Source organism: Oncorhynchus gorbuscha, linkage group LG16, assembly GCF_021184085.1.
Source record: "Oncorhynchus gorbuscha isolate QuinsamMale2020 ecotype Even-year linkage group LG16, OgorEven_v1.0, whole genome shotgun sequence".
Lineage (NCBI taxonomy): Eukaryota > Metazoa > Chordata > Actinopteri > Salmoniformes > Salmonidae > Oncorhynchus > Oncorhynchus gorbuscha.
The window spans coordinates 2801895-2825031 of record NC_060188.1 but is presented as its reverse complement, the minus strand read 5'-3'; the positions used below and the strand labels follow the sequence as shown (position 1 = coordinate 2825031).

At 43.0% G+C, this 23137-nt stretch overlaps 1 protein-coding gene across 1 annotated transcript in view; it reads right to left on the bottom strand.

The window, feature by feature from the left end:
• Positions 1-23137, bottom strand: part of LOC123999415 (CREB-binding protein-like) — an 85058-nt gene that overhangs the window by 42554 nt on the left and 19367 nt on the right. Inside the window, 1 exon segment of the mRNA XM_046305193.1 lies at positions 10738-11312. Coding sequence (XP_046161149.1) covers positions 10738-11312 — 575 coding nt within the window.

Genomic DNA, 23137 nt, shown 5'->3' with positions numbered 1-23137 from the left:
CTACAAGGTGTCCAAAGCGTTCCACAGGGATGCTGGCCCATGTTGAGTCCAATGCTTCCCACAGTTGTGTCAAGTCGACTGGATGTTGATACGCACGGGAAGCTGTTGAGCTGTTGAGTGCATTCGGAAAGTATTAATTTTGTTATGTTACATCCGTATACTAAAATGGATAGACTTGTTTCCCCCCCCACAATCAATCTGCACACAATACCCCAAAATGACAAAGCAAAAACCGGTTTAGATTGAAAGATGACATTTACAAAAGTATTCAGACCCTTTACTCCGTACTTTGTTGAAGCACCTTTGGCAGCGATTACTGCCTTTGCGTCTTCTTGGGTAAAACACTACAAACTTGGCACACCTGTATTTGGGGAGTTTCTCCCATTCTCCGCAGATCCTCTCAAGCTCTGTCAGGTTGGTGGGGAGTCGTTGGAAGGTGAACCTTCGACCCGCTCTGAGGTCCTGAGCTCTCTGGAGCAGGTTTCATCAAGGATCTCGCTGTACTTTGTTCCATTCATCTTTTCCTCAATCTTGACAAGTCTCCCAGTCCCTGCCGCTGAAAAACATCCCCACAGCATGATGCTGCCACCACCATGCTTCACCGCAGGGATGGTGCCCGGTTTCCTCCAGACGTGACGCTTGGCATTCAGGCCAAAGAGTTCAAACTTGGTTTCATCAGACCAGAGAATCTTGTTCCTAATGGTCTGAGAGTCCTTTAGGTTCCTTTTGCAAAGCGGGCTGTCATGTGCCTTTTACAGAGGAGGGGCTTCCATTTGGCCACTTTGTGCCTCGACACAATCCTGTCAGAGCTCTACGGACAATTCCTTCAACCGCATTACTTGGTTTATGCTTTGACATGCACTGTCAACTGTGGGACCTTATATAGACAGGTATTTGCCTTTCCAAATCATGTCCAATCAATTCAATTTACCACAGGCGGCCTCCAATCAAGTTCTAGAAACATCTCAAGGATGATCAATGGAAACAGGATGCACCTGAGCTCAATTTCAATTTTATTAGCAAAGGGTCTGAATACTTATGTAAATAAAAATACATTTTCTAAAATTTGAAGAAAAAAATTCACATTGTCATTATGGGTTATTGTGTGTAGATTGATGAAGAATTTTTTTTATTTAATCCATTTTAGAATACGGCTGTAACGTAACAAAATGTGGAAAAGGGAAAGGGGTCTGAATACTTTACACATGGACTGTACATCATTTGTATTCCCAATTCACCCTCTGAATGACACGCATACACAATCCATGTCTCAACTGTCTCAAGGCTTAAAAATCCTTCTTTAACCTGTCTCTTCCCCTTCATCTACACTGATTGAAGTGGATTTAACAAGTGACATCAATAAAGGATCATATCTTTCACCTGGATTCACCTGGTCAGTCTATGTCACGGAAAGAGCAGGTGTTCCTAATGTTTTGTCAGTGTATAGCTCAGGTCTTCAAGTGTCAATCAGCAGTTACCTCATCCATTTTTGGACTTTATGATATGTACCCAATAAATACCACACTAGCTTACAATGTCGTACCCCATCAGAACCCAAAATATAAGCTTGTTTTACCCCAATGTTTGTAAACAAATTAATTGTAAACAAACACTGTTTAGCCACAAATCATTGTTAAAACTATACTTTTGATATCAAAGACAGTCCTTGCATCCATAGCTCTGTCTTTGAATTGGAGAGTGATTACATTTCCCCAGCCCAATCCCTCAGCTTTTTACCGAAACAGGGGCGAGGAGATCATTTGTTATCGTTTCAACTGCTGATTGCCACTTCAGTATGTTGGATGACGAGCAATCGAGCATAATGACCTAATCCCCATTTCTAGTCCATCCCTTTCCTGGTGTGCAAGTGTACACAGCCCTGCCTGCTCTGCTCTAGCAGCATGCTCCTCTACTGTGCTCCGCTGTGCTTAGTGGCGAGGAGGCTCTCCCGCAGTTGTCAGCGCTCCAGCAGACAGATGAAAGAGCCGGAGACCAGCAGCAGTGTAGCCACGCTCAACAGCTGAGCTCTAGTCTGTCCCACCCCCTACATACAGTGGAGCTCTGACGTGCCGACTTCCGCTCTACCTCACGTTCACTTTAGTCTCCCACAAACAAACGGTCTCACGCGCCTGGGCGAGCACAGGCACGCACACGCTTACTGACTGGCTGACACACTTCAAGCTTGAACTTTTTACACGCAGGCCAACTCTAGACGGGCTCTCCCTCTAGCTCCGACACACCCCCCCCCCCCTCGAGCTTTAGGACGCTCCGACACACCCTCCTTCCTACCTGAGCTGTTATTTAGCACATCTTCCATAGTCACAACAGCCCCCCCGAGCTTTAGGACGCCCCAACACACACTTTTTATCATACCGTTGCTGAAGATTATACAGTTGGCATTTCAAAATACTCCAGTATACAGTAAAGCGCAGGGGAATCAACTCCCAAATTCTAACTAGAGCGAACATGCACTAAAAAGTAATACATTCAAAACACACCCCAGACAGATGTGGAGTGCCTCTGAAATAGCCGCTTCCCCCCCTCTCCATCCCTCGCTCCTCCTCCTTTCTCTCCTTCCACACACACGTCCCCTTAACATGATTTACAGCTCCATTATGAGCCAAGGGGCCAGGGAGGGCCAGCACACACACACACAATTGGAAGAGAAAGAAAATAAGAAGAAAGAAAAATAATAAAGGTAAACTAGACAGAGGAAGAGAATGTTAGCGGGACAGCGAGAGAGAAAGAAGACTCACGGAGAATGAATGAGAAAGAAAACAATATAGAGAATGAGAGTTCACATGCCCTATGCCAAACCAGGGGTGTACCGCTTGAATTTCTTTGAATGGCATTGGTAGCAGTACTGTAGCTAACGGAAACAACGACAGACCTGAGAGTATACCAGGTTGTCTCATGGCCAGACCACAAACCCAAAAGGCTCTTTTACGTGCAACCAGTGCCACCATTGCAGAACTATCGCACAGGAAAAGTATTCTGTTGACAGCTTCTAAAATGGAGTATAAAGTCAAGCACTTCATTAACTGTAAAACCACTCATGTCATCTACAGATTGGAATGTCCACAGTGCAAGGTGTTCTACATTGGACGGACAAAGAGACGCTTTCAAGACTGCTTAGCGGAACACAAGTACGGCATACGGGTAGGCAACGAAGACGACCCCATGGCAAGGCACTACAAGTCCTTACACCATGGCAACCCTGCCTCCCTACAAGCTATGGGTATTGATCATGTTCCTGCCTCTATTAGAAAAGGGAACCGTCTTAAACAGCTAAACCAAAGGGAAAGTTTGGGGATTTACAAACTACAGGCCACTAAGCACACTGGTTTAAATGAAGATATGGATTTACAAACTACAGGCCACTAAGCACACTGGTTTAAATGAAGATATGGATTTACAAACTACAGGCCACTAAATACCCTGGTTTAAATGAAGATATGGATTTAAAGGCCACTAAGCACACTGGTTTAAATGAAGATATGGATTTACAAACTACAGGCCACTAAATACCCTGGTTTAAATGAAGATATGGATTTACAAACTACACAGGCCACTAAGCACACTGGTTTAAATGAAGATATGGATTTACAAACTACAGGCCACTAAGCACACTGGTTTAAATGAAGATATGGATTTACAAACTACATGACACTAAGTACCCTGGTTTAAATGAAGATATGGATTTACAAACTACAGGCCACTAAGCACACTGGTTTAAATGAAGATATGGATTTACAAACTACAGGCCACTGGTTTAAATTTACAAACTACAGGCCACTAAGCACACTGGTTTAAATGAAGATCTGGATTTACAAACTACAGGCCACTAAGCACACTGGTTTAAATGAAGATCTGGATTTACAAACTACAGGCCACTAAGCACACTGGTTTAAATGAAGATCTGGATTTACAAACTACAAATGGATTTTTAAATGAAGATATGGATTTACAAACTACAGGCCACTAAGCACACTGGTTTAAATGAAGATATGGATTTACAAACTACAGGCCACTAAGCACACTGGTTTAAATGAAGATATGGATTTACAAACTACAGGCCACTAAGCACACTGGTTTAAATGAAGATATGGATTTACAAACTACAGGCCACTAAATACCCTGGTTTAAATGAAGATATGGATTTACAAACTACAGGCCACTAAGCACACTGGTTTAAATGAAGATATGGATTTACAAACTACAGGCCACTAAATACCCTGGTTTAAATGAAGATCTGGATTTACAAACTACAGGCCACTAAGTACCCTGGTTTAAATGAAGATCTGGATTTACAAACTACAGGCCACTAAGTACCCTGGTTTAAATGAAGATATGGATTTACAAACTACAGGCCACTAAGTACCCTGGTTTAAATGAAGATCTGGATTTACAAACTACAGGCCACTAAGTACCCTGGTTTAAATGAAGATCTGGATTTACAAACTACAGGCCACTAAGTACCCTGGTTTAAATGAAGATGGGGATTTCACCTTTCCTGGTAAGGTAGTGAGAGGTCCATTTTCTGTCTAGTGGACATTTTGCTCTATTGCCCTCAGCTATGTTTAGACTGTTGTCCATGTTTGCTGTGTTCCAGTGTACTATGGAATAGACAGCTCTCATATTCTTGACACTTTGCCCAGTCACATTTAAGGTTAGAACTACCTTTCTAGGCGTTCTGATGCTTCTTGCTTGGAGTTGAATTTTTTGATTACATATGTAAAGTATTTCACTTTTTAATGTGTATAGTAAAGCTTACTAGATGTTGTCCAGTGAAATCTGTAAACACTCCCCCTTCAAATCAGAGCTGACTGGAAAAGCTGTTCAAAAGAGGATATTATCATTTCTTTGTACTCCCTGAGGAAGACCATGCAGAGGAAATGCGTCAGAGATATTAAACTTAGTTTCCATTGAACATGCCATACAGACAGGCATGTTAATTCATTATATGAAGTGCCTTGGTCCTCCTCGTTTTTTGATGACCAATGTGCCCCTTCAACCTCTCTGCGCACCGAACCCGTTAGCGGGATTAAATTCGACAACATACGGTGATCGCTACAAAAATAGTCATATTAAACATTCATGAAAATACAAGTGTTTCACATGGGTCGAAAGCCTAGAATCTTGCTAATCCAACTGAGTCATCAGATTTAAAAACATATTTACTGCAAAAGAATATGATGTGATTATCTGAGGATAGAGCCCCATAAAAAACAACTTTCAACCAGCACAGGCGTAACATAATCAAACTGCAATAAAATAAATCGTTTACCTTTGACGATCTTCGTCTGTTTGCAATCCCAATGCTCATTGTTACACAATGGTCATTTATTTGATCAAATCAATTTTTATATCCTAACACAAAACATTTTGTGAACCGCTTGTGTCGTGAATTCCGTCTCATTCCATTTTTGACGACACATTCCAGGTAAATAACCCACACAGAACGTGACTTTTCCAGTCATGTTTGGTTTCATTGCAATCAACTGGTTTGTTTGTAACACAACCAAACCAAACCGGATGGGTCATTTCGCGGGATGTATTGACTGAAAGAAACTGATTTGAAGACAAGTCATGACATCATTGTGCACCAATGATATGACCGCTGTTTCGTTGATTGGCTGTATTTTAACCCAATGACCACTGATCATCTTGAAATCTAGCTGGGTAGATAGCCAATGAGCTGAGGTAAATGGCAATATGTAATGTTTATGTGTTGGAAGACCAATCCATGTAGTAAACTCTGGCGTAAAGAGGGTCATTGAAGTTTCATACCGGAAGGAGCAACACGTTATGCAGAACTTTGTTTTGGTAAAGCGCGTCTTCAGCTGTTTATATATCAATCAGTATAGCGACTAAGTCAGGGAACGCTAAATTGGAGTCTAGATATACAGATAACACACAATTTTAGAAGAAATTGATCGGGAAAATGAGACGGATTGTTGTAGGGCGATTCATTTAGCGATTCCCAAATGGAGGAATATTTTTTGAACGGAGAGGACATCGTTTTGGACTGGTAAGTTTCTCATGCCAATGCCGTTGTTTGAAATTAATAATGTAAAATATTATTTGTGAAATGAAATAGCCTATTTGAGGCTGTTGAGGGGAGGGCAGGCCCACAACAATGGCCAAAGTGAAATGGAGACAGTAGATACAGTTGGTCTGTTGTAATATAATAAAGACAGTAAATCTACCTGGTCTGTCATAATATAATAGAGACAATAGATCAAGCTGAAATGTCATAATATAAAATAGACAGTAGATCTAGCAGGTCATAATAATATATTCAACCTTATGTTGCCTGTACTTTATATATATATATATATATATATATATATATATATATATATATATATATATATATATATATATATATATATATATATATATATATATATTTATTATACCTGTTGATACAGGGCTCATATGTGAAACTATTCTAACTGAACATTTTCTTTCACAGTGACACTGACTCCGAATGAGAGCCCCCAGTGCCAAGGTGTCCACCCCCCACTGAAGCTGGTTCATCCAGCTCCTGCCAAATGTATTTCTGCAGGCATGGATGTGCCTCAGGGCCAAAAGGGCACAGCATGGAGACGTCGCTGTGTTCTTTGCAAAAATGAAGTCCCCCATCACCTGCACAACAAGCTTGGTGACCCTCTGCTTTACAGCAGAAAGAGACTGCTGTGGCACCTGGCATCAGCAGCACAATATTGTGTAGAGGACTGAGGGTCTTCCAAATATTTAAAGTGTTATTTTGTAAATGTATTATTTAAATAAATAAAAGTTTTCTCCATTTTTTTTTGGGGGGTGTTAGAATACCATTTTGGTATTTTGTATATAGTTATTCCATTCAAAATGTATAACTTCACCAATTTGGCCACTTGGGTACATTTGGGCTACTTGTGTGGGACACCTGGGTGACTTCATGATAAATGTCATGTAGCACACATTTTGGAAGTTATCATTCTGAAACGTTGCACAAGTACTGTTGCCCTCTTATACTTTTCACTGAAATTGTCCCCATCATCCTATCTGAATGTTTGTTTTGTCTTGTTCATTTTAAAGATGTTTTTTTTTTCATTGTATTATCTAAAACAGATCTATTGTGTTATATTCTCCTACATTCAATTCACATTTACACAAACTTCAGAGTGTTTTCTTTCAAATTAAATCAAGAATATGCATATCCTTGGTTCTGTGCCTGAGCTACAGGCAGTTAGATTTGGGTATATCTTCAGGTGGAAATTGAAAAAAGTAGGGGGGTAGCTCTGTTAACCAAAGAGCACCTTATGTCTTCCAAAATGTACTATTGTGTACCTTAGCAGCACTTCCCTTCCTCTTTTTACTAGAAGTTGTCTCATGTTGTTGTGCCTACTGAACCGTCCTACTGATTCTCACAGACCACCACATCTCTGTGAATGACAACAGTAGGTGTACTCTAGCTAGCGGGGGTGCTGTATGTAAAGCACGTCTGCTCATCAAGGTGGTGATGAATTCTATTTCAATTCAGGAAGTACACTGAAATTACTTTTCTCTTCAATTAGAAACATTTGGAATGAAGATTTTTGTTTGGTCTACTGTCTGAATGAATGGAATTGACCCCAAACCTGATGCTGATTCAGACAGATACTAAGAACGCTGGGCTGACACTGGTGTCTGCCACACTTCAGCAGCATGCGTTAGTCTTGTGGCAGCTGTGCAATGTCAATACTGCCAGAGCCAGCTCTTTTATCTAGAAACCACAGCCTAACCAACGTACCATGGCATGTACACACTATCCTCCACGGCTTGAAATCCCTCTTTCTCCTGGCAGTAGGTTAGATGGTGAAGATACACCCAGGGTTGACCCTGCTACTGTTGCTGGGGCCTAACTATGGAACATTCACAGAGAACTGGAGACATGATGTTACTCCCTGTCAGTACTGTGTAAGAAAGCAACGCCAGACAGTCACGTGTGTCAGCGAGCCTGGGGGTTTGTTTTATGTGGTGACGGCCTGCATGTGTCGAGTCTGTATGAACTAGCAAGCTGGTTTCTCCGTAGTTTCCTGTCAAGCCACAACAGTAGCAGAGAAACCTCGTAGACATCCCTGAAACTAGCACTACCACACAACTACTACACACTTTTCACAAATCAACAGATAGTAGTGTTTAGAGAAAGACGGCTCTATGCTTTCTCAGACTTGTCATCAGTATGTTTCCTTTGCAGAAACGATCTCCCTTCACCCACCTATATCCACATTCCAAAACAACTCAAAGCAGGTCAATAGTAGGCCTAAGTCTATGGGATATTAATGAAATACCAAGCTAGAAATCAAGTTACAGGCCTAACCATAGAATTCAAATTAAATATATTTATATGGGCCTCTCTCTCCATGCTTTAGCCTCAGCCTTACCTACAAGCGAGACAGGCAGGGGAATACACTGACCTCAGAGCAGACAGCAGGCTGACTCCAGTTGCTCCAACCAGCTAGCCAAGCAAGGGAATCCAGTAGATAGCATTGATCCGCTATGGAGAACTCTAACGTTGACTACAGTAGCTACAGGAAAAATCCCGTTATTGGAAAAGACTGTTCGGAGGTCAGCCTGTGCACCTAACATGCTATGAAAGGTCACTTCTGCTGTCCTGGAGGGATGTATTCCTCACCCCAGCTGAGTGTCCTGTTCCTCCCAAAATCCCAGGGTAAGATTACAGATGGATGTGCATATGGTGGGTGGGAGACAAGGATGCATCAGAGAGAGAGACCCAACAGATGCATGTGTACATGTACTGACCAACAGGGATTATAGCGCTCAATCGGTACAAGAACAATGCACACTCACACTGAGCAGGGAATCCCTGTTCCAAACAGAGACATGACTTTGAATCTCATAGCTCAGCAGTGATATGAGCAGGGAAACCAGAGCTGTACCGACGATTCTGTCACCAAACCAACAACAAGCTTCCTATCTGGACAGACAGATGTACTGATGCAAAGCACGCATGAAACAGACAGCCATGATGCCATAAACAAGCCAGTTAGAAAGCATTGCTCCCAGAGCACGGGAAGACTGTGGGACACAGTAAAGCAAGGACATCATTTCCCACTCCCATCGGTGTCAAGCCTGGATGAATATAATGAAATAAAAGATAAATATACAGTACCAGTCAAAAGTTTGGACACAACTTTTCTTTATTTGTACCATTTCCTACATTGTAGAATAATAGTGAAGACATCAAAACTATGAAATCATGTAGTAACCAAAAATTATTTTATATTTGAGATTATTCAAAGTAGCCATCCTTTGCCTAGATGACAGCTTTGCACACTCTTGGCACTCTGTCAGCCAGCTTCATGAGGTAGTCACTTGGAATGCATTTCAATTAACAGATTTGCCTTGTTAAAAGTTCATGTTTGAGCCAATCGGTTGTTGTGAGATGGCGGGAGTGGTATACAGAAGAAAGCCCATCTTGTGGCAAGTACAGTTCAAATAAGCAAAGAGAAATGGCAGTCTATCATTACTTTCAGACAGAAAATTAAGAACTTTGAAAGCTTCCTCGAGTGCAGTCGCAAAAACCATCAAGCGCAATGATGAAACTGGCTCTCATGAGGACCGCCACAGGAAAGGACAATGCAGAGTTCTCTGCAGCAGAGGATAAATTCATTTGAGTTACCAGCCTCAGAAATTGCAGCCCAAATAAATGCTTCACAGAGTTAAAGTAACAGACATCTTAACAACTGTTCAGAGGAGACTGCATGAATCAGGCCTTCATGGTCGAGTTGCTGCAAAGAAACCACTACTAACGGACACCAGTAAGAAAAGGAGACTTGCTTGGCCCAAGAAACACAAGCAATGAACATTACACCGGTGGAAATATGTCCTTTGGTCTGATGAGTCCAATTTTTGGTTCCAATAGCCATGTCTTTGTGAGATGCAGAGTAGATTAATGGGTTATCTCCACATGTGTGGTTCTCAACATGAAGCTTGGAGGTGGTGGTGTGATGGTGCTTTGCTGGTGACAATGTAAGTGATTTATTTAGAATTCAAGGCACACATAACCAACATGGCTACCACAGCATTCTGCAGCGATACACCATCCCATCTGGTTTGCGCTTAGTGGGACTATCATTTGTTTTTCAACAGGACATTGACCAAACACACCTCCAGGCTGTGTAAAGGCTATTTGACCAAAAAGAAGAGTGATGGAGTGCTGCATCAGATGACCTGGCCTCCACAATCACCCGACCTAAACACCAATTGAGATGGTTTGGGATGAGTTGGACCGCAGAGTGAAGGAAAAGCAGCCAACAAGTGCTCAGCATAAGTGGGAACTCCTTCAAGAAAGTTGAAAAAGCATTCCAGGTGAAGCTGGTTGAGAGAATGCCAAGAGTGTGCAAAAGCTGTCAGCAAGGCAAAGGGTGGCTACTTTGAAGAATATAAAATATCAAGTTTATTTTGATTTGTTTAACACTTTCTTGTTTACTAGATTCCATATGTGTTATTTCATAGTTTTGATGTCTTCATTATTATTCTATAGTAAAATTAAAGAAAAACCCTCAAATGAGGAAATGTGTCCAAACTTGACAGGTATTGTATATATAAATGACCAATGTATTTACTCCAGTTTTACAATCACAAATCATAGGCCATGGCAATGAGTTTTCCTGACCAGACTAGTCAAAACCCTCGGTCCCGAGTGAAGCCAGACAGTAAACAGACAGTACATGCACCAACACTCACCTTATTCATGTTGCTCGCCTGCTGGGCGTTCATGGTGTTGTGAGCTCCCATCTGCCCTCCTCCCTGAGCCAGAGTCTCAGCCAGCACACTGCTGCCTCCCGGCCCCACGCCCCCTCCAGCACCCTGCATGGCCTGGACCTGGTACTGCTGCAGCCCCAGCCTGCCCCGTCCTGCCGGTCCCAGGGCCCCGTTCATCACCTGGCCCGGCATCCCGTGTCCATGGCTGTTCATCATAGCCTGGTTGAAGCCCGCCATGGAGCCGTTGCCTTGTTGTCCGCTGGCGGGGCTTCCTTTCTGGGCTTGGTTGGGCGAGCCCTGGCCCATGGGGACTTTCCCCATCATGGGGCCCATGCCACCGGACCCAGCACCGCCCGCTCTCAGGAGCTCAGACAGCTGCTTGTGTTTGGCGGCAGCATCAGGGACCATGGAGCCCAGGCCCCGGGGACCTCCTCCAGGCACTCCTCCCCCCCCACCAGGGGCACCGTTGGAGGGCATGCCCATCAGGCCACCCAGGTCCCCGTTGGGGATCAGCTCGTCTGGGAGGTCATTCTCCAGGTCGAACAGCGACACCAGGTCTAATGGGAGAAAAATGTAGTTTAGAAGGCGTGGTTTCTACACCTGTTCTCTCAGTAACTTTCAGTAATGACTTGTCTGTTGTGCTTGTTTGACAAGAAACTGTCCAGAGGAAAAAACACTCATACAAATGAACAAATTACCATCAAACGATTTCTACACTACAAACACCTTCTGTAGCTGTCATACTCCAACCGGGCAGAAGCATTGCTTTTCAAAAAATAAAACTGCAGTGTCAAAATCAAATTGTTGCTGTCAACATTAAAATGAAGGGAAAGTCCCCACAGAACAGAATAGTATCCAATTCACAGATAGTCAAAACGGCAGTCAAAGTGAGATAAAGGCTTAGGCCAGTTTAACATCAGCCTGACTGACTGTTACCGTGGCTGTCAAAAGTTACCTAATATAGTCCAGGAACAGAACGGACGACAGTCCCGACTTTGCACAATACACAAACACGCCCTTACTGAAAGTCACATTTAGTACTGACAAACACACACAACCGACACACACAACCTACACACACACAGACCGACACACACAACCTACACAGACCGACACACACGCACGCACACAACCTACACACACACACGCACACAACCTACACACACACACAACACACACGCACACACGCACACAACCTACACACACGCACGCACGCACACAACCTACACACACGCACACACCTACACACACGCACAACGCACAACCTACACACACCTACACGCACGCACACACCTACACGCACGCACGCACACAACCTACACACGCACGCACGCACACAACCTACACGCACGCACGCACACAACCTACACGCACGCACGCACACAACCTACACGCACGCACAACCTACACGCACGCACGCACGCACAACCTACACGCACGCACGCACACAACCTACACACACACGCACGCACACAACACACACCTACACACGCACACACACACACACACACGCACGCACACAACCTACACACACGCACGCACACAACCTACACACACGCACGCACACAACCTACACACACACACGCACACAACCTACACACACACGCACGCACAACCTACACACACACGCACACAACCTACACACACACGCACACAACCTACACACACACGCACACAACCTACACACACACGCACACAACCTACACACACGCACGCACACACAACCTACACACACGCACGCACGCACACAACCTACACACACGCACGCACGCACACAACCTACACACACACGCACGCACGCACACAACGCACGCACACAACCTACACACACGCACGCACGCACACAACCTACGCACACACGCACACACGCACAACCTACACACACACACGCACACAACCTACACACACACACACAACCTACACACACACACGCACACAACCTACACACACACACGCACACAACCTACACACACACACGCACACAACCTACACACACACACAACCTACACACACACACACACACAACCTACACACACACACGCACACAACCTACACACACACGCACACAACCTACACACACACACACCTACACACACACACGCACACACACACACAACCTACACACACACCACAACCTACACACACACACCTACACAACACTACACAACCCACACACACACACACGCACACAACCTACACACACACACGCACGCACACACACACACACGCACACACGCACACACGCACACAACCTACACAGTAGAGGTCGATCGATTATGATTTTTCAAAGCCAATACCGATTATTGGAGGACCAAAAATGCTGATAACGATTTAAAAAATAAAAAGTCAATTTTTTACTTTTTTATTTTGTAATAATGACAATTACAACAATACTGAATTAACACTTATTTGAACTTAATATAATATATAAGTAAAATCCATTTAGCCTCAAGTAAATAATGAAACATGTTCAATTTGGTTTAAATAATGCAAGAACAAAGTGTTGGAGAGGAAAGCAATGTGTGCCATGTAAAAAAGCTAACGTTTAAGTTCCTTGCTCAGAACATGAGAACATATGAAAGTTGGGGGTTCCCTTTTCAAAAATGAGACTTCAATATTCCCAGGTAAGAGGTTTTAGGTTGTGGCTATTATAGGAATTATAGGACTTTTTCTCTCTATACCATTTGTATTTCATATACCTTTGACTATTGGATGTTCTTATAGGCACTATAGTATTGCCAGTGTAACAGTATAGCTTCCATCCCTCACCTTGCCCCTACCTGGGCTCGAACCAGGAACGCATCGACAACAGCCACACTCGAAGCATCGTTACCCATTGCCCCACAAAAGCCACGGCCCTTGCAGCGCAAGGGGAATAACTACTCCAAATCTAAAAGCGAGTGACGTTTGAAACAGTATTAGCGCACACCCAGCTAACTAGCTAGCCATTTCACATTGGTTACACCAGCCATTAGGCTGATAGGCTTGAAGCCATAAACAGCGCTGTGCTTGCGAAGAGCTGCTGGCAAAAAGCACGAAAGTGCTGTTTAAATGAATGATCACGGGCCTGCTGCTGCTCAGTCAGACTGCTCTATCAAATCAGACTTAATTATAACATAATAACACACAGAAATACGAGCCTTTAGTCATTAATATGATCGAATCCGGAAACTATCATTAAGAAAACAAAACGATTATTATTTCAGTGAAATACGGAACCGTTCGGTATTTTATCTAACGGGTGGCATCCCTAATTCTAAATATTCTTGTTACATTAGCAACACCTTCAATGTATGTCATAATTACGTACAATTCTGGCAAATTAGTTCGCAATGAGCCAGGCAGCCCAAACTGTTGCATATACCCTGACACTGCACACAATGAACGCAAGAGAAATGACAATTTCACCTGGTTAACATTGCCTGTGCTAAACTGGATGAGTAGTTATAACTAGTGATTATGATTGATTGTTTTTTATAAGTTAAGTTTAATGCTAGCTTGCAATTTACCTTGGCTTCTACTGCACTCGTTTAACAGGCAGGCTACTCATGGAGTGCAATGGTTCGAGCGTTGGACTGGTTAACTGTGCGGTTGCAAGATTGGAACCCCTGAGCTGACAGGGTGAAAATCTGTCGTTCTGCCCCTGAACAAGGCAGTTAAACCACAGTTCCTAGGCAGTCATTGAAAATAATAATGTGTTCTTAACTGACTAGCATAGTTAAATAAAAAAGGTATAAAAATAAAAAATAAAAATTAATCGGAAATCGGCGCCCAAAAATACAGATTTCCAATTGTTATGAAAACACATTACATCGGTCGACCTCTACTACACACGCACAACCTACACACACACCCTACACAGACCCGACACACACAACCTACACACACTCGACAAACACACAGACAATCGACACACACAGACAACCTACACAGACCGACACACACACACACACACACAACCTACACAGACCGACACACACACACACACACACACACACAGACACAGACCGACACACATAATCTACACACACACACAACCTACACAGACCGACACACAATCCCAGCTGCTGGATATGCTAGCTTAATCTACCCCTTCCTCTCTCTGCTGCTGGAGTGTAGCCCACATGCTAATCTAGGACTGAAGAACTGCAGTCTGCTTGGAAGCTGTGCCAAGACTGGGTGTGTGTGGGGGTTTCTGCTCCCCCTTGTTCACTGCATAGAGGTCCCAAGGCAATTCCTAAAAATAGCCTAGCCATGTACCTGGGTTTCCACTGGGGAAATGTGGTGCCTGACATTTGACTGGCAGCATTTTACATGTGCCTAACATTTTTGAAATTTACCGGACCCATGTGCATTGGGTGCGTAACCCAATTAGGGCATCAACCCACGGTGCTCAGAATGATATCTGTCAGAGGTCAGAACCTTGTCATACCAGGATGTAGGATGGGACATAAACCTAACAACTTCATTACTAATCTCTCTCACCAGAGAAAATAAATTATATTCAATGAGAATACATCTCAGTGTTCACCTAATAGCAGGAACAAATCCATCTAGGTGGTCAGAAACAGGTAATATATGGATGTATGACACAAAAATAAACCTAACGATATCAATAATTAATTTCTCTTACCAGGATCTAAAAAAATGTTTTTTACTGAGAATACATTTACATAGGATGAAGCAATATTCCAAGCCGCAGCTCCATACTACTTGGCAAGAGGTGTTGGGGGGTCCAGGGGTGACTTTTTGGGTCAAATGCCATATTTATTCAATATAATATATTTTGAGGTGAAATTACACTATAGTGTACTTTGAAGCAAGGTAAGACATGCCTCATAAAACGGTCAGGTTTCAAACAATGAAGTACGTTTTCAAAAAGCATACTGCAATGCTCATTGCAAAGCGCTATGTGATGCACTTGAAGCCTGCCTATCGTTGCCTGTGCATTTGAATGGTGAATTGAAAAGCGTGCTTCAATTACCATCGTATATATTTTCCAACCATGGCCATCAAAACTGTTTTTAACAAGCAATTGTACTTAGAATTGTTGGGCAATGATTGGGCTTCTAAAACCATGTTGCACTCCAGCAGCAACGAACGATACGTTGGAGTTGAAGCAGCAGCTCTCGCACTGTCCCATAGATGTTCTTCTTAGGTTCTGTAAACTGTGCGTGTTAGTGGTGCATGGGTCCGCTGTTTGTTCACCCGCTCAACATCGCTAATAACCCATCCGCAACCACCCGACTATATGTGATACAGTGAAAATCTGAGGCCCACGCCCAACCCTAACACGCAAATATAGAAAAATGCACTCGAGGCTACAGTCAGACTGCAAAACGAGTGCAGGATATTGTTTTTCCTGATTTAGACAATTTGGTAGGCCATTTCTTAGTCACCTTGACAAAAGAGAAGCTACACTTATCTAATTATAGACATATGTTGCCCTAGAAGACTAAATAAACTCTTGCTCAACAAGAATAATTTAATATATAAAGATAATTAATGCTTCAAATCTAGTTAACGTTGGTAAAGTTCTCGGTCTTCTTTCGCGGAGCAAAGACGTTTAGGGCCTGGGGAGAAAACACAATAAAGCAGAAAGAAAAAACAAAGATTGATGTCATTTGAAAAATGTGCACAATTTGACCAGTTGCAAAGAAAAGGCTGTGAAAACGACCCGACGTGTTTCTAATAAGGTTTCAGTTGGGCTTCGATGCATATTGTGTTGAAACACTCAAATCAGCTTTTATGTTGAAGATAGCCTTTCTACAGATCGTATCTGAGCATTGCATTCTCTAAAGATGCATTTTTTTGCCTACATTTTGTGAATAATATTTGCTATTTGCACAGGACCAAGTATAACCAGAGAACATTGGTTATGTATTTAATAACCCAGAATGCCCATTATTCCAGAGGACGATTGGATATATGTTTTTCCCCCAAACTGTCACCTGTAATACTAACTTGTTTTTTAACAGAAGTTTTTCTCTAGGAGGGGAGATATTTCAACAAGTCCAGGCGATGACAGGCTACACTGATAACTCCAGCTTGGTTCCCAAGTTCCTAAACCAAACCATCTTTGGTATAGTGTTGCCATAATATTTGAATTGAAGAAGTGTGATCATAATCATTAGGTTATTCCAGCGATCCGCAGTAGAAGACATCCTAAATGCCCCCAGCCTACAGATGGGAGCTAAACAGCTAACTTGCATTTGATATGCGTTTTTAGGCTATGGATGAGAAAGTGAACTTCTTCCAAACTTTTAGCCCGGTTGTATGCTGCTTTGCGATCTATTAAAAGTAGAGGTCGACCGATTATGATTTTTCAACGCCGATACCGATTGGAGGACCCCAAAAAAAGCCGATCCCGATTAAATCGGACAATTTTTTTATATTTATTTGTAATAATGAACATTACAACAATACTGAATGAACACTTATTTTAACTTAATATAATACACAAATAAATTTAGCCTCAAATAAATAATGAAACATGTTCAATTTGGTTTAAATAATGCAAAAACAAAGTGTTGGAGAAGAAAGTAAAAGTGCATTATGTGCCACGTAAAAAAGCTAACGTTTCAGTTCCTTGCTCAGAACATGAGAACATATGAAAGCTGGTGGTTCCTTTTAACATGAGTCTTCAATATTCCCAGGTAAGAAGTTTTAGGTTGTAGTTGTTATAGGAATTATAGGACCATTTCTCTCTATACCATTTGCATTTCATTAACCTTTGACTATTGGATGATCTTATAGGCACTTTAGTATTGCCAGTGTAACAGTATAGCTTCCGTCCCTCTCCTCGCCCCTACCTGGGCTCAAACCAGGAACACATCGACAACAGCCACACTCGAAGCAGAATTACCCATAGCTCCACAAAAGCCTCTGCAAGGGGAACAACCACTCCAAGTCACATTTGAAACGCTGTTAGCACACACCCCACTAACTTGCTAGCAATTTCAAATCGGTTATACCAGCCTAATCTCGGGAGTTGATAGGCTTGAAGTCATAAACAGCTCAATGCTTGAAGCACAGCGAAGAGCTGCTGGCAAAATGCATGAATGCTTACGAGCCTGCTGCTGCCTACCATCGCTCAGTCAGACTGCTCTATCAAATATCAAATCATAGACTTAATTATAACATAATAACGATAAAATACGAGCCTTAGGTCATTAATATGGCCGAATCCGGAAACTATAATTTCAAAAACAAAACGTTTATTATTTCAGTGAAATACAGAACCGTTCCGTATTTTATCTAAGTCTAAATATTGCTGTCACATTGTACAACATTCAATGTTATGTCATAATTACGTAAAATTCTGGCAAATTAGTTCGCAATGAGCCAGGCGGCCCAAACTGCAATGAACGCAAGAGAAGTGACACAATTTCACCTGGTTAATATTGCCTGCTAACTGTTCTTTTAGCTAAATACACAGGTTAAAAAATATATACTTTTGTGTATTGATTTGATGAAAGGCATTGATGTTTATGGTTAGGTACACGTAGCAGCAACGACAGTCCTTTTTCACGAATGCGCACTGCATCGATTATATGCAACGCAGGACACGCTATATAAACTGGTAATATCAACCATGTGTAATTAACTAGTGATTATGAATGATTGATTTTTATAAAGATAAGTTTAATGCTAGCTAGCAACTTACCGTGGCTTCTTACGGCATTCGCGTAACAGGCAGGCTCCTCGTGAGACAGGTGGTTAGAGCGTTGGACTAGTTAACCCTAAGGTCGCAAGATCGAATCCCTGAGCTGACCAGGTAATTAATATATATATATATTTTATCGGCATCCAAAATACCGATTTCCGATTGTTATGAAAACTTGAAAATCGGCCCGAATTAAATCGACCATTGCGATTAATTGGTCGACCTCTAATTTGCATTAAATAGGTGCAATATGTGTTAATGATGCATTTGGCAATGTTCAATTCATTTGCAAAACACGTATAAACAAAAGCATTCATTGTCAAAGTTAATACATGTAAGCCCTTCATATGTAAACTATGCACAGGACTTCGATCAATTTATCGAATCAGTTTGTTTTCTTGCTCAAACCGCAAGCAACACTTGTAAAACAGACATTTGTCTAAAAACACAGGGATGTCGATTCAAACAGGACTAGTATTATCAGAAAAACAGTAGGTTACTCTGGCCCGTTTCCATTTAACTGATCTACACAGTAGGTTACTCTGGCCCGTTTCCATTTAACTGATCTACACAGTAGGTTACTCTGGCCCGTTTCCATTTAACTCATCTACACAGTAGGTTACTCTGGCCCGATTCCATTTAACTCATCTACACAGTAGGTTACTCTGGCCCGTTTCCATTTAACTCATCTACACAGTAACTCATCTTTAACTCATCTACACAGTAGGTTACTCTGGCCCGATTCCATTTAACTCATCTACACAGTAGGTTACTCTGGCCCGTTTCCATTTAACTCATCTACACAGTAGGTTACTCTGAACCGATTCCATTTAACTCATCGACACAGTAGGCTACAGTTCGATTGACATGCCATAGGACTATTTGAAGTCCTGTCTTGTGACCATTTAATTTGTATAGTGTATCACAATCACACATAAAGCCAGCACTGCTATCATTCTTTTATCACCTCAACAAATCTTTTCCAAACATTACTTTTCTGGTCCTGCCTTTTTATTTTTATTTACCAGATAGCCTAAAATAATGAAAGAAAAAGCTCAGCATAAATCTATAATAATTTAGACGTTTTTATAGGCCAAGTATTTTTTAAGGTATGGTTTCTCTTTACTCAACACATCCACCCTGTGGATATAACCACGGGGGACTGCAGGTTAAGAGTCAACCTGCACTTCTCAAGTGCTCATGTGATAACTAAGATACATAATGACTAATAAAAACATGTGGCAATTTAATTCCACTAAATTATGCAAATTAACCTATAGACCAATCAGCAGGACCGGTCAAATGTATTTACATGGACTTGCATTTCCATCAATGAAGAGGCTAAAAAGCATTTTGCAATGGGATTTGTTTTCTTCCATCCAGACAATTTGCATTTTATTTACCCATTTATTTTCTTGTTGTTGCAAAAACCAGCTATTTACGACTAACACCCTGCCGTATAGCCCATTCTCACACCTTTCCATCCCAACTCCACAACCCCAACACATTACTGTCTCTCTGCTGTAATAACAGCTGTGTACCCAAACAATAACTGATACATGACAACAATGACTTTACTGTATCCGTTAGGAAGTTGTGTGTGTGTGTGTCATACATGTCTGAGGGGAGAGGTTGCACTGTGTTTCAACTAATAGGCTAACAATACCATGCCTCAACTGTAGTAGTGCTGAAGAGGGGTTGAGTAGGTGAGGAGGTTCTCCAAGGGAACAGTTGAACCACTTCATGACAACTCTGGCCTTATTGTGTCTGACAGCAGTGAGAAGTCAGTCACATATTGAAGTTGTGCCTGAAATGAATCGGCACTGAGGCCTGGGTCGTGTTCATTTGGGCACCCGGTAGCAAAACATTTTGCAATGGATAGTAAAAAATAACATTTAAAAAATTAAAAACATATTGGACAAGTCCATATAGCGCCTCCCTCTTTCACTGAGTTGGAGCATTTTCGTCCAAGTGAACCCGGCCCAAGGCTGGACTGACCAGAGCGTTGAGGGGAACTCAAGAATAATTGTGTGCGTGTATGCAGAGAAGGGTGACTGACACAAGAGCCTGGGCTCTGGGCTTCCCTCTCCAGTCTCCAGAGCAGCAGGGAGCATTCTTGTGGCTGGCTAGGGCCTTTGGGAGGAATGAACTCTGAGCGCTGAGTAAACACAACACACACGCAAATAGAGAGAGCACTAATGAGGCCTAGAGTCCAAATCACATGCTCATGTCAAGGTCCTGCACGTAAGGGTGTGTGTGCACGCTCAGAAAAAGATAACAATGGCACGAGAGGCAAACCGTCGCACGCCCAGCGCAGTGCCTCGACTGTCAGGTTCTCAAGTTGGAGAGCCTCCCTCTTCCAGAATGGGAGCGCCTGAACAGGTTGCCAGGTTGTAATGGGATAGTCTGTTAGTGAGGTGAGACCAGTGCTGTCAGAGAACTCAAATTAAGATATACGGTCAGTTTAGGGGTTGAGCTTGACACCACTTAACCCCTTTATTAATTTGGCAGACAGTCACTGAATAATAGTAATATCAGTAATTGCCATTTAGTAGACGCTTTTGTCCATAGGTCACATGGGTGGTCCCGTGAATTGAACCCATGTTCCTGCCATTGCAAGCGCCATGCTCTACCAACTGAGCTACAGTGGACCCCTGAATGGGAAGAAATATGTCTACTTGGTCTGTACAATATGCACATATACTATGAAGGCAAGCACCTTTGTCTCAGACACCACGTCTAGTAGCAGCAGTCAGTTCTGTTACAGACTGAGCATGTATAGAGAGTGAGACCAGGAGACGTGACTTACAGAAAGAGAGACCAGCTGTTGTACCAGCATTCTGATAGACCATTCATCCATCTGACAACCATTTATTTTTAAAGTTCCATGGGCGAGAAGCCAAAACCCATCCAGGAGACAGCAGAATGCCAAGTGCAGCCAGGCGGGACATAAAAGTAGAACGATTTGAAAATACTTTGACATTTTGAGTCATCAAAAATCCTGAGAGTCCTCAAGGTTGTATAAGCTGAAGTGTGTCGGCTGGGCCACGACATGATGATTCACCCTGGTCTTTGTTACGACTGAAACTGAACATCCTCCGTTAGACACACTCCAACCGGAGGTAAAAACAGTCAGGTTTCAGCACGCAGGAAGGCTGAGACTCTGATCCACAGACAATAGACCGGTTAGAGGGGGAGAGACTGGTCCACGGACCGGTTAGAGAGAGGGAGACCAGTCCACAGACAGGTAAGAGAGAGGGAGACACTCCTCAGCCACAGCTCCATTAAAACAACTGAGCCTCAGCCGTACTCCACTGACAGGCTTTATTTGCCCTGCCTACTGAGCTGCCTGGACTCAAGCCGGGTTAGAATGAGACTTTTCTAGCTCAGCTTCACTGAAACAGTTAGTCTACCTCAGCCTTGTTGCAGATGACAGCAGACAGTCTAGTGAAGCCAAGCCTGAAATGAGAGGCCTCAAATGCATTGTTCTGATCAGGAGAGTTCAGAAGGACTCTGCCAATATCCCTCAGTATCATCTCTTCTGATGGATCCTGACTTGCCCCTACTGACACTGACCTGGGGGCAGTTTGGCATGCCCACCAGTTATGGTTATTTGGAGAGGGTAAACTGTGCCTAAGGGGCCAGGAAACTCCTTCCTCTAGCTCCTGACAGCTGACTCAGGCAGGGGAGGGGGAAGGGAGAAAAAGACATAAAAGGTTCAGACTACATGCAGCCGGTAGAATTTAGCATGCAGAAACCACCACTGCCGCCTCAGCAGCAGCGTATGCCTGATGGGCCAATTAGCTGCTGGCGGCGCAGCATTCAGCATCGGTCAAAGGGGACGGAGCAAAGGGAGTCTCCAAGCCTAGGTAAGACCTCTCCTTCACACACATGCTTCTCTCCCAAAGGTTACCAGGCATGGGGGGATAAACACTGCAGTTAGTGACGTGTGTTACCAATACCTAAACCATACACAGCTCTTAGCTAGCCTAGCTCAGAGAGTAAACAGTGGGCCAAGACTCGTAAGAAAAATATATAATAAACTTTTGCCTAATAAAAACTTATATTTGTTTATCAAGTTTAAGACTAATGCAAATAAAAACCACCTGATTTGACCAATTTGACCAGCATTCAACACCATAGTGTCCTTCAAGTGTATATGCTTGAGGCCCTGGGTCTCAAACCCACCGTGTGTAATTGAGTCCTGAACTTGACAGGCCGCCCCAAGGTGGCGAAAGTAGGAAACCACACCTCCACTCCGGTGATCCTCAACAATGGGGCCCCACAAGGGTGCGTGCTCAGTCTCTCCTGTCCCCTCCTGTACTCCCTGTTCACCCATGACTGCGTGGCCATGCACGCCTCCAACTCAATCATCAAGTTTCTTGACGACACAACAGTAGTGGGCTTGATCAACAACGACGAGACAGCCTACAGCACATATGTCAGAGTCAAGGCCCGCGGGCCACATCCGGCCCGCGAGAAGGTTTTTTACGGCCCCTGGGATGATCTTGATTTATTATTAGAACCGGCCCGCAGACCGCAGCAAGCCGGCAGCCCGCAGATCTTTTACACGCACCAATACTACATTTCCCACAATGCAACGGTGACGCACCGAGCAGTAGGCTGCTTCATTTCAATATTTATTGGCACAGCAGTTGTCAGCATCACAGTAAAATTAACTTTCAGATACCCATCAAAAATGGCAAAACGGAAGGT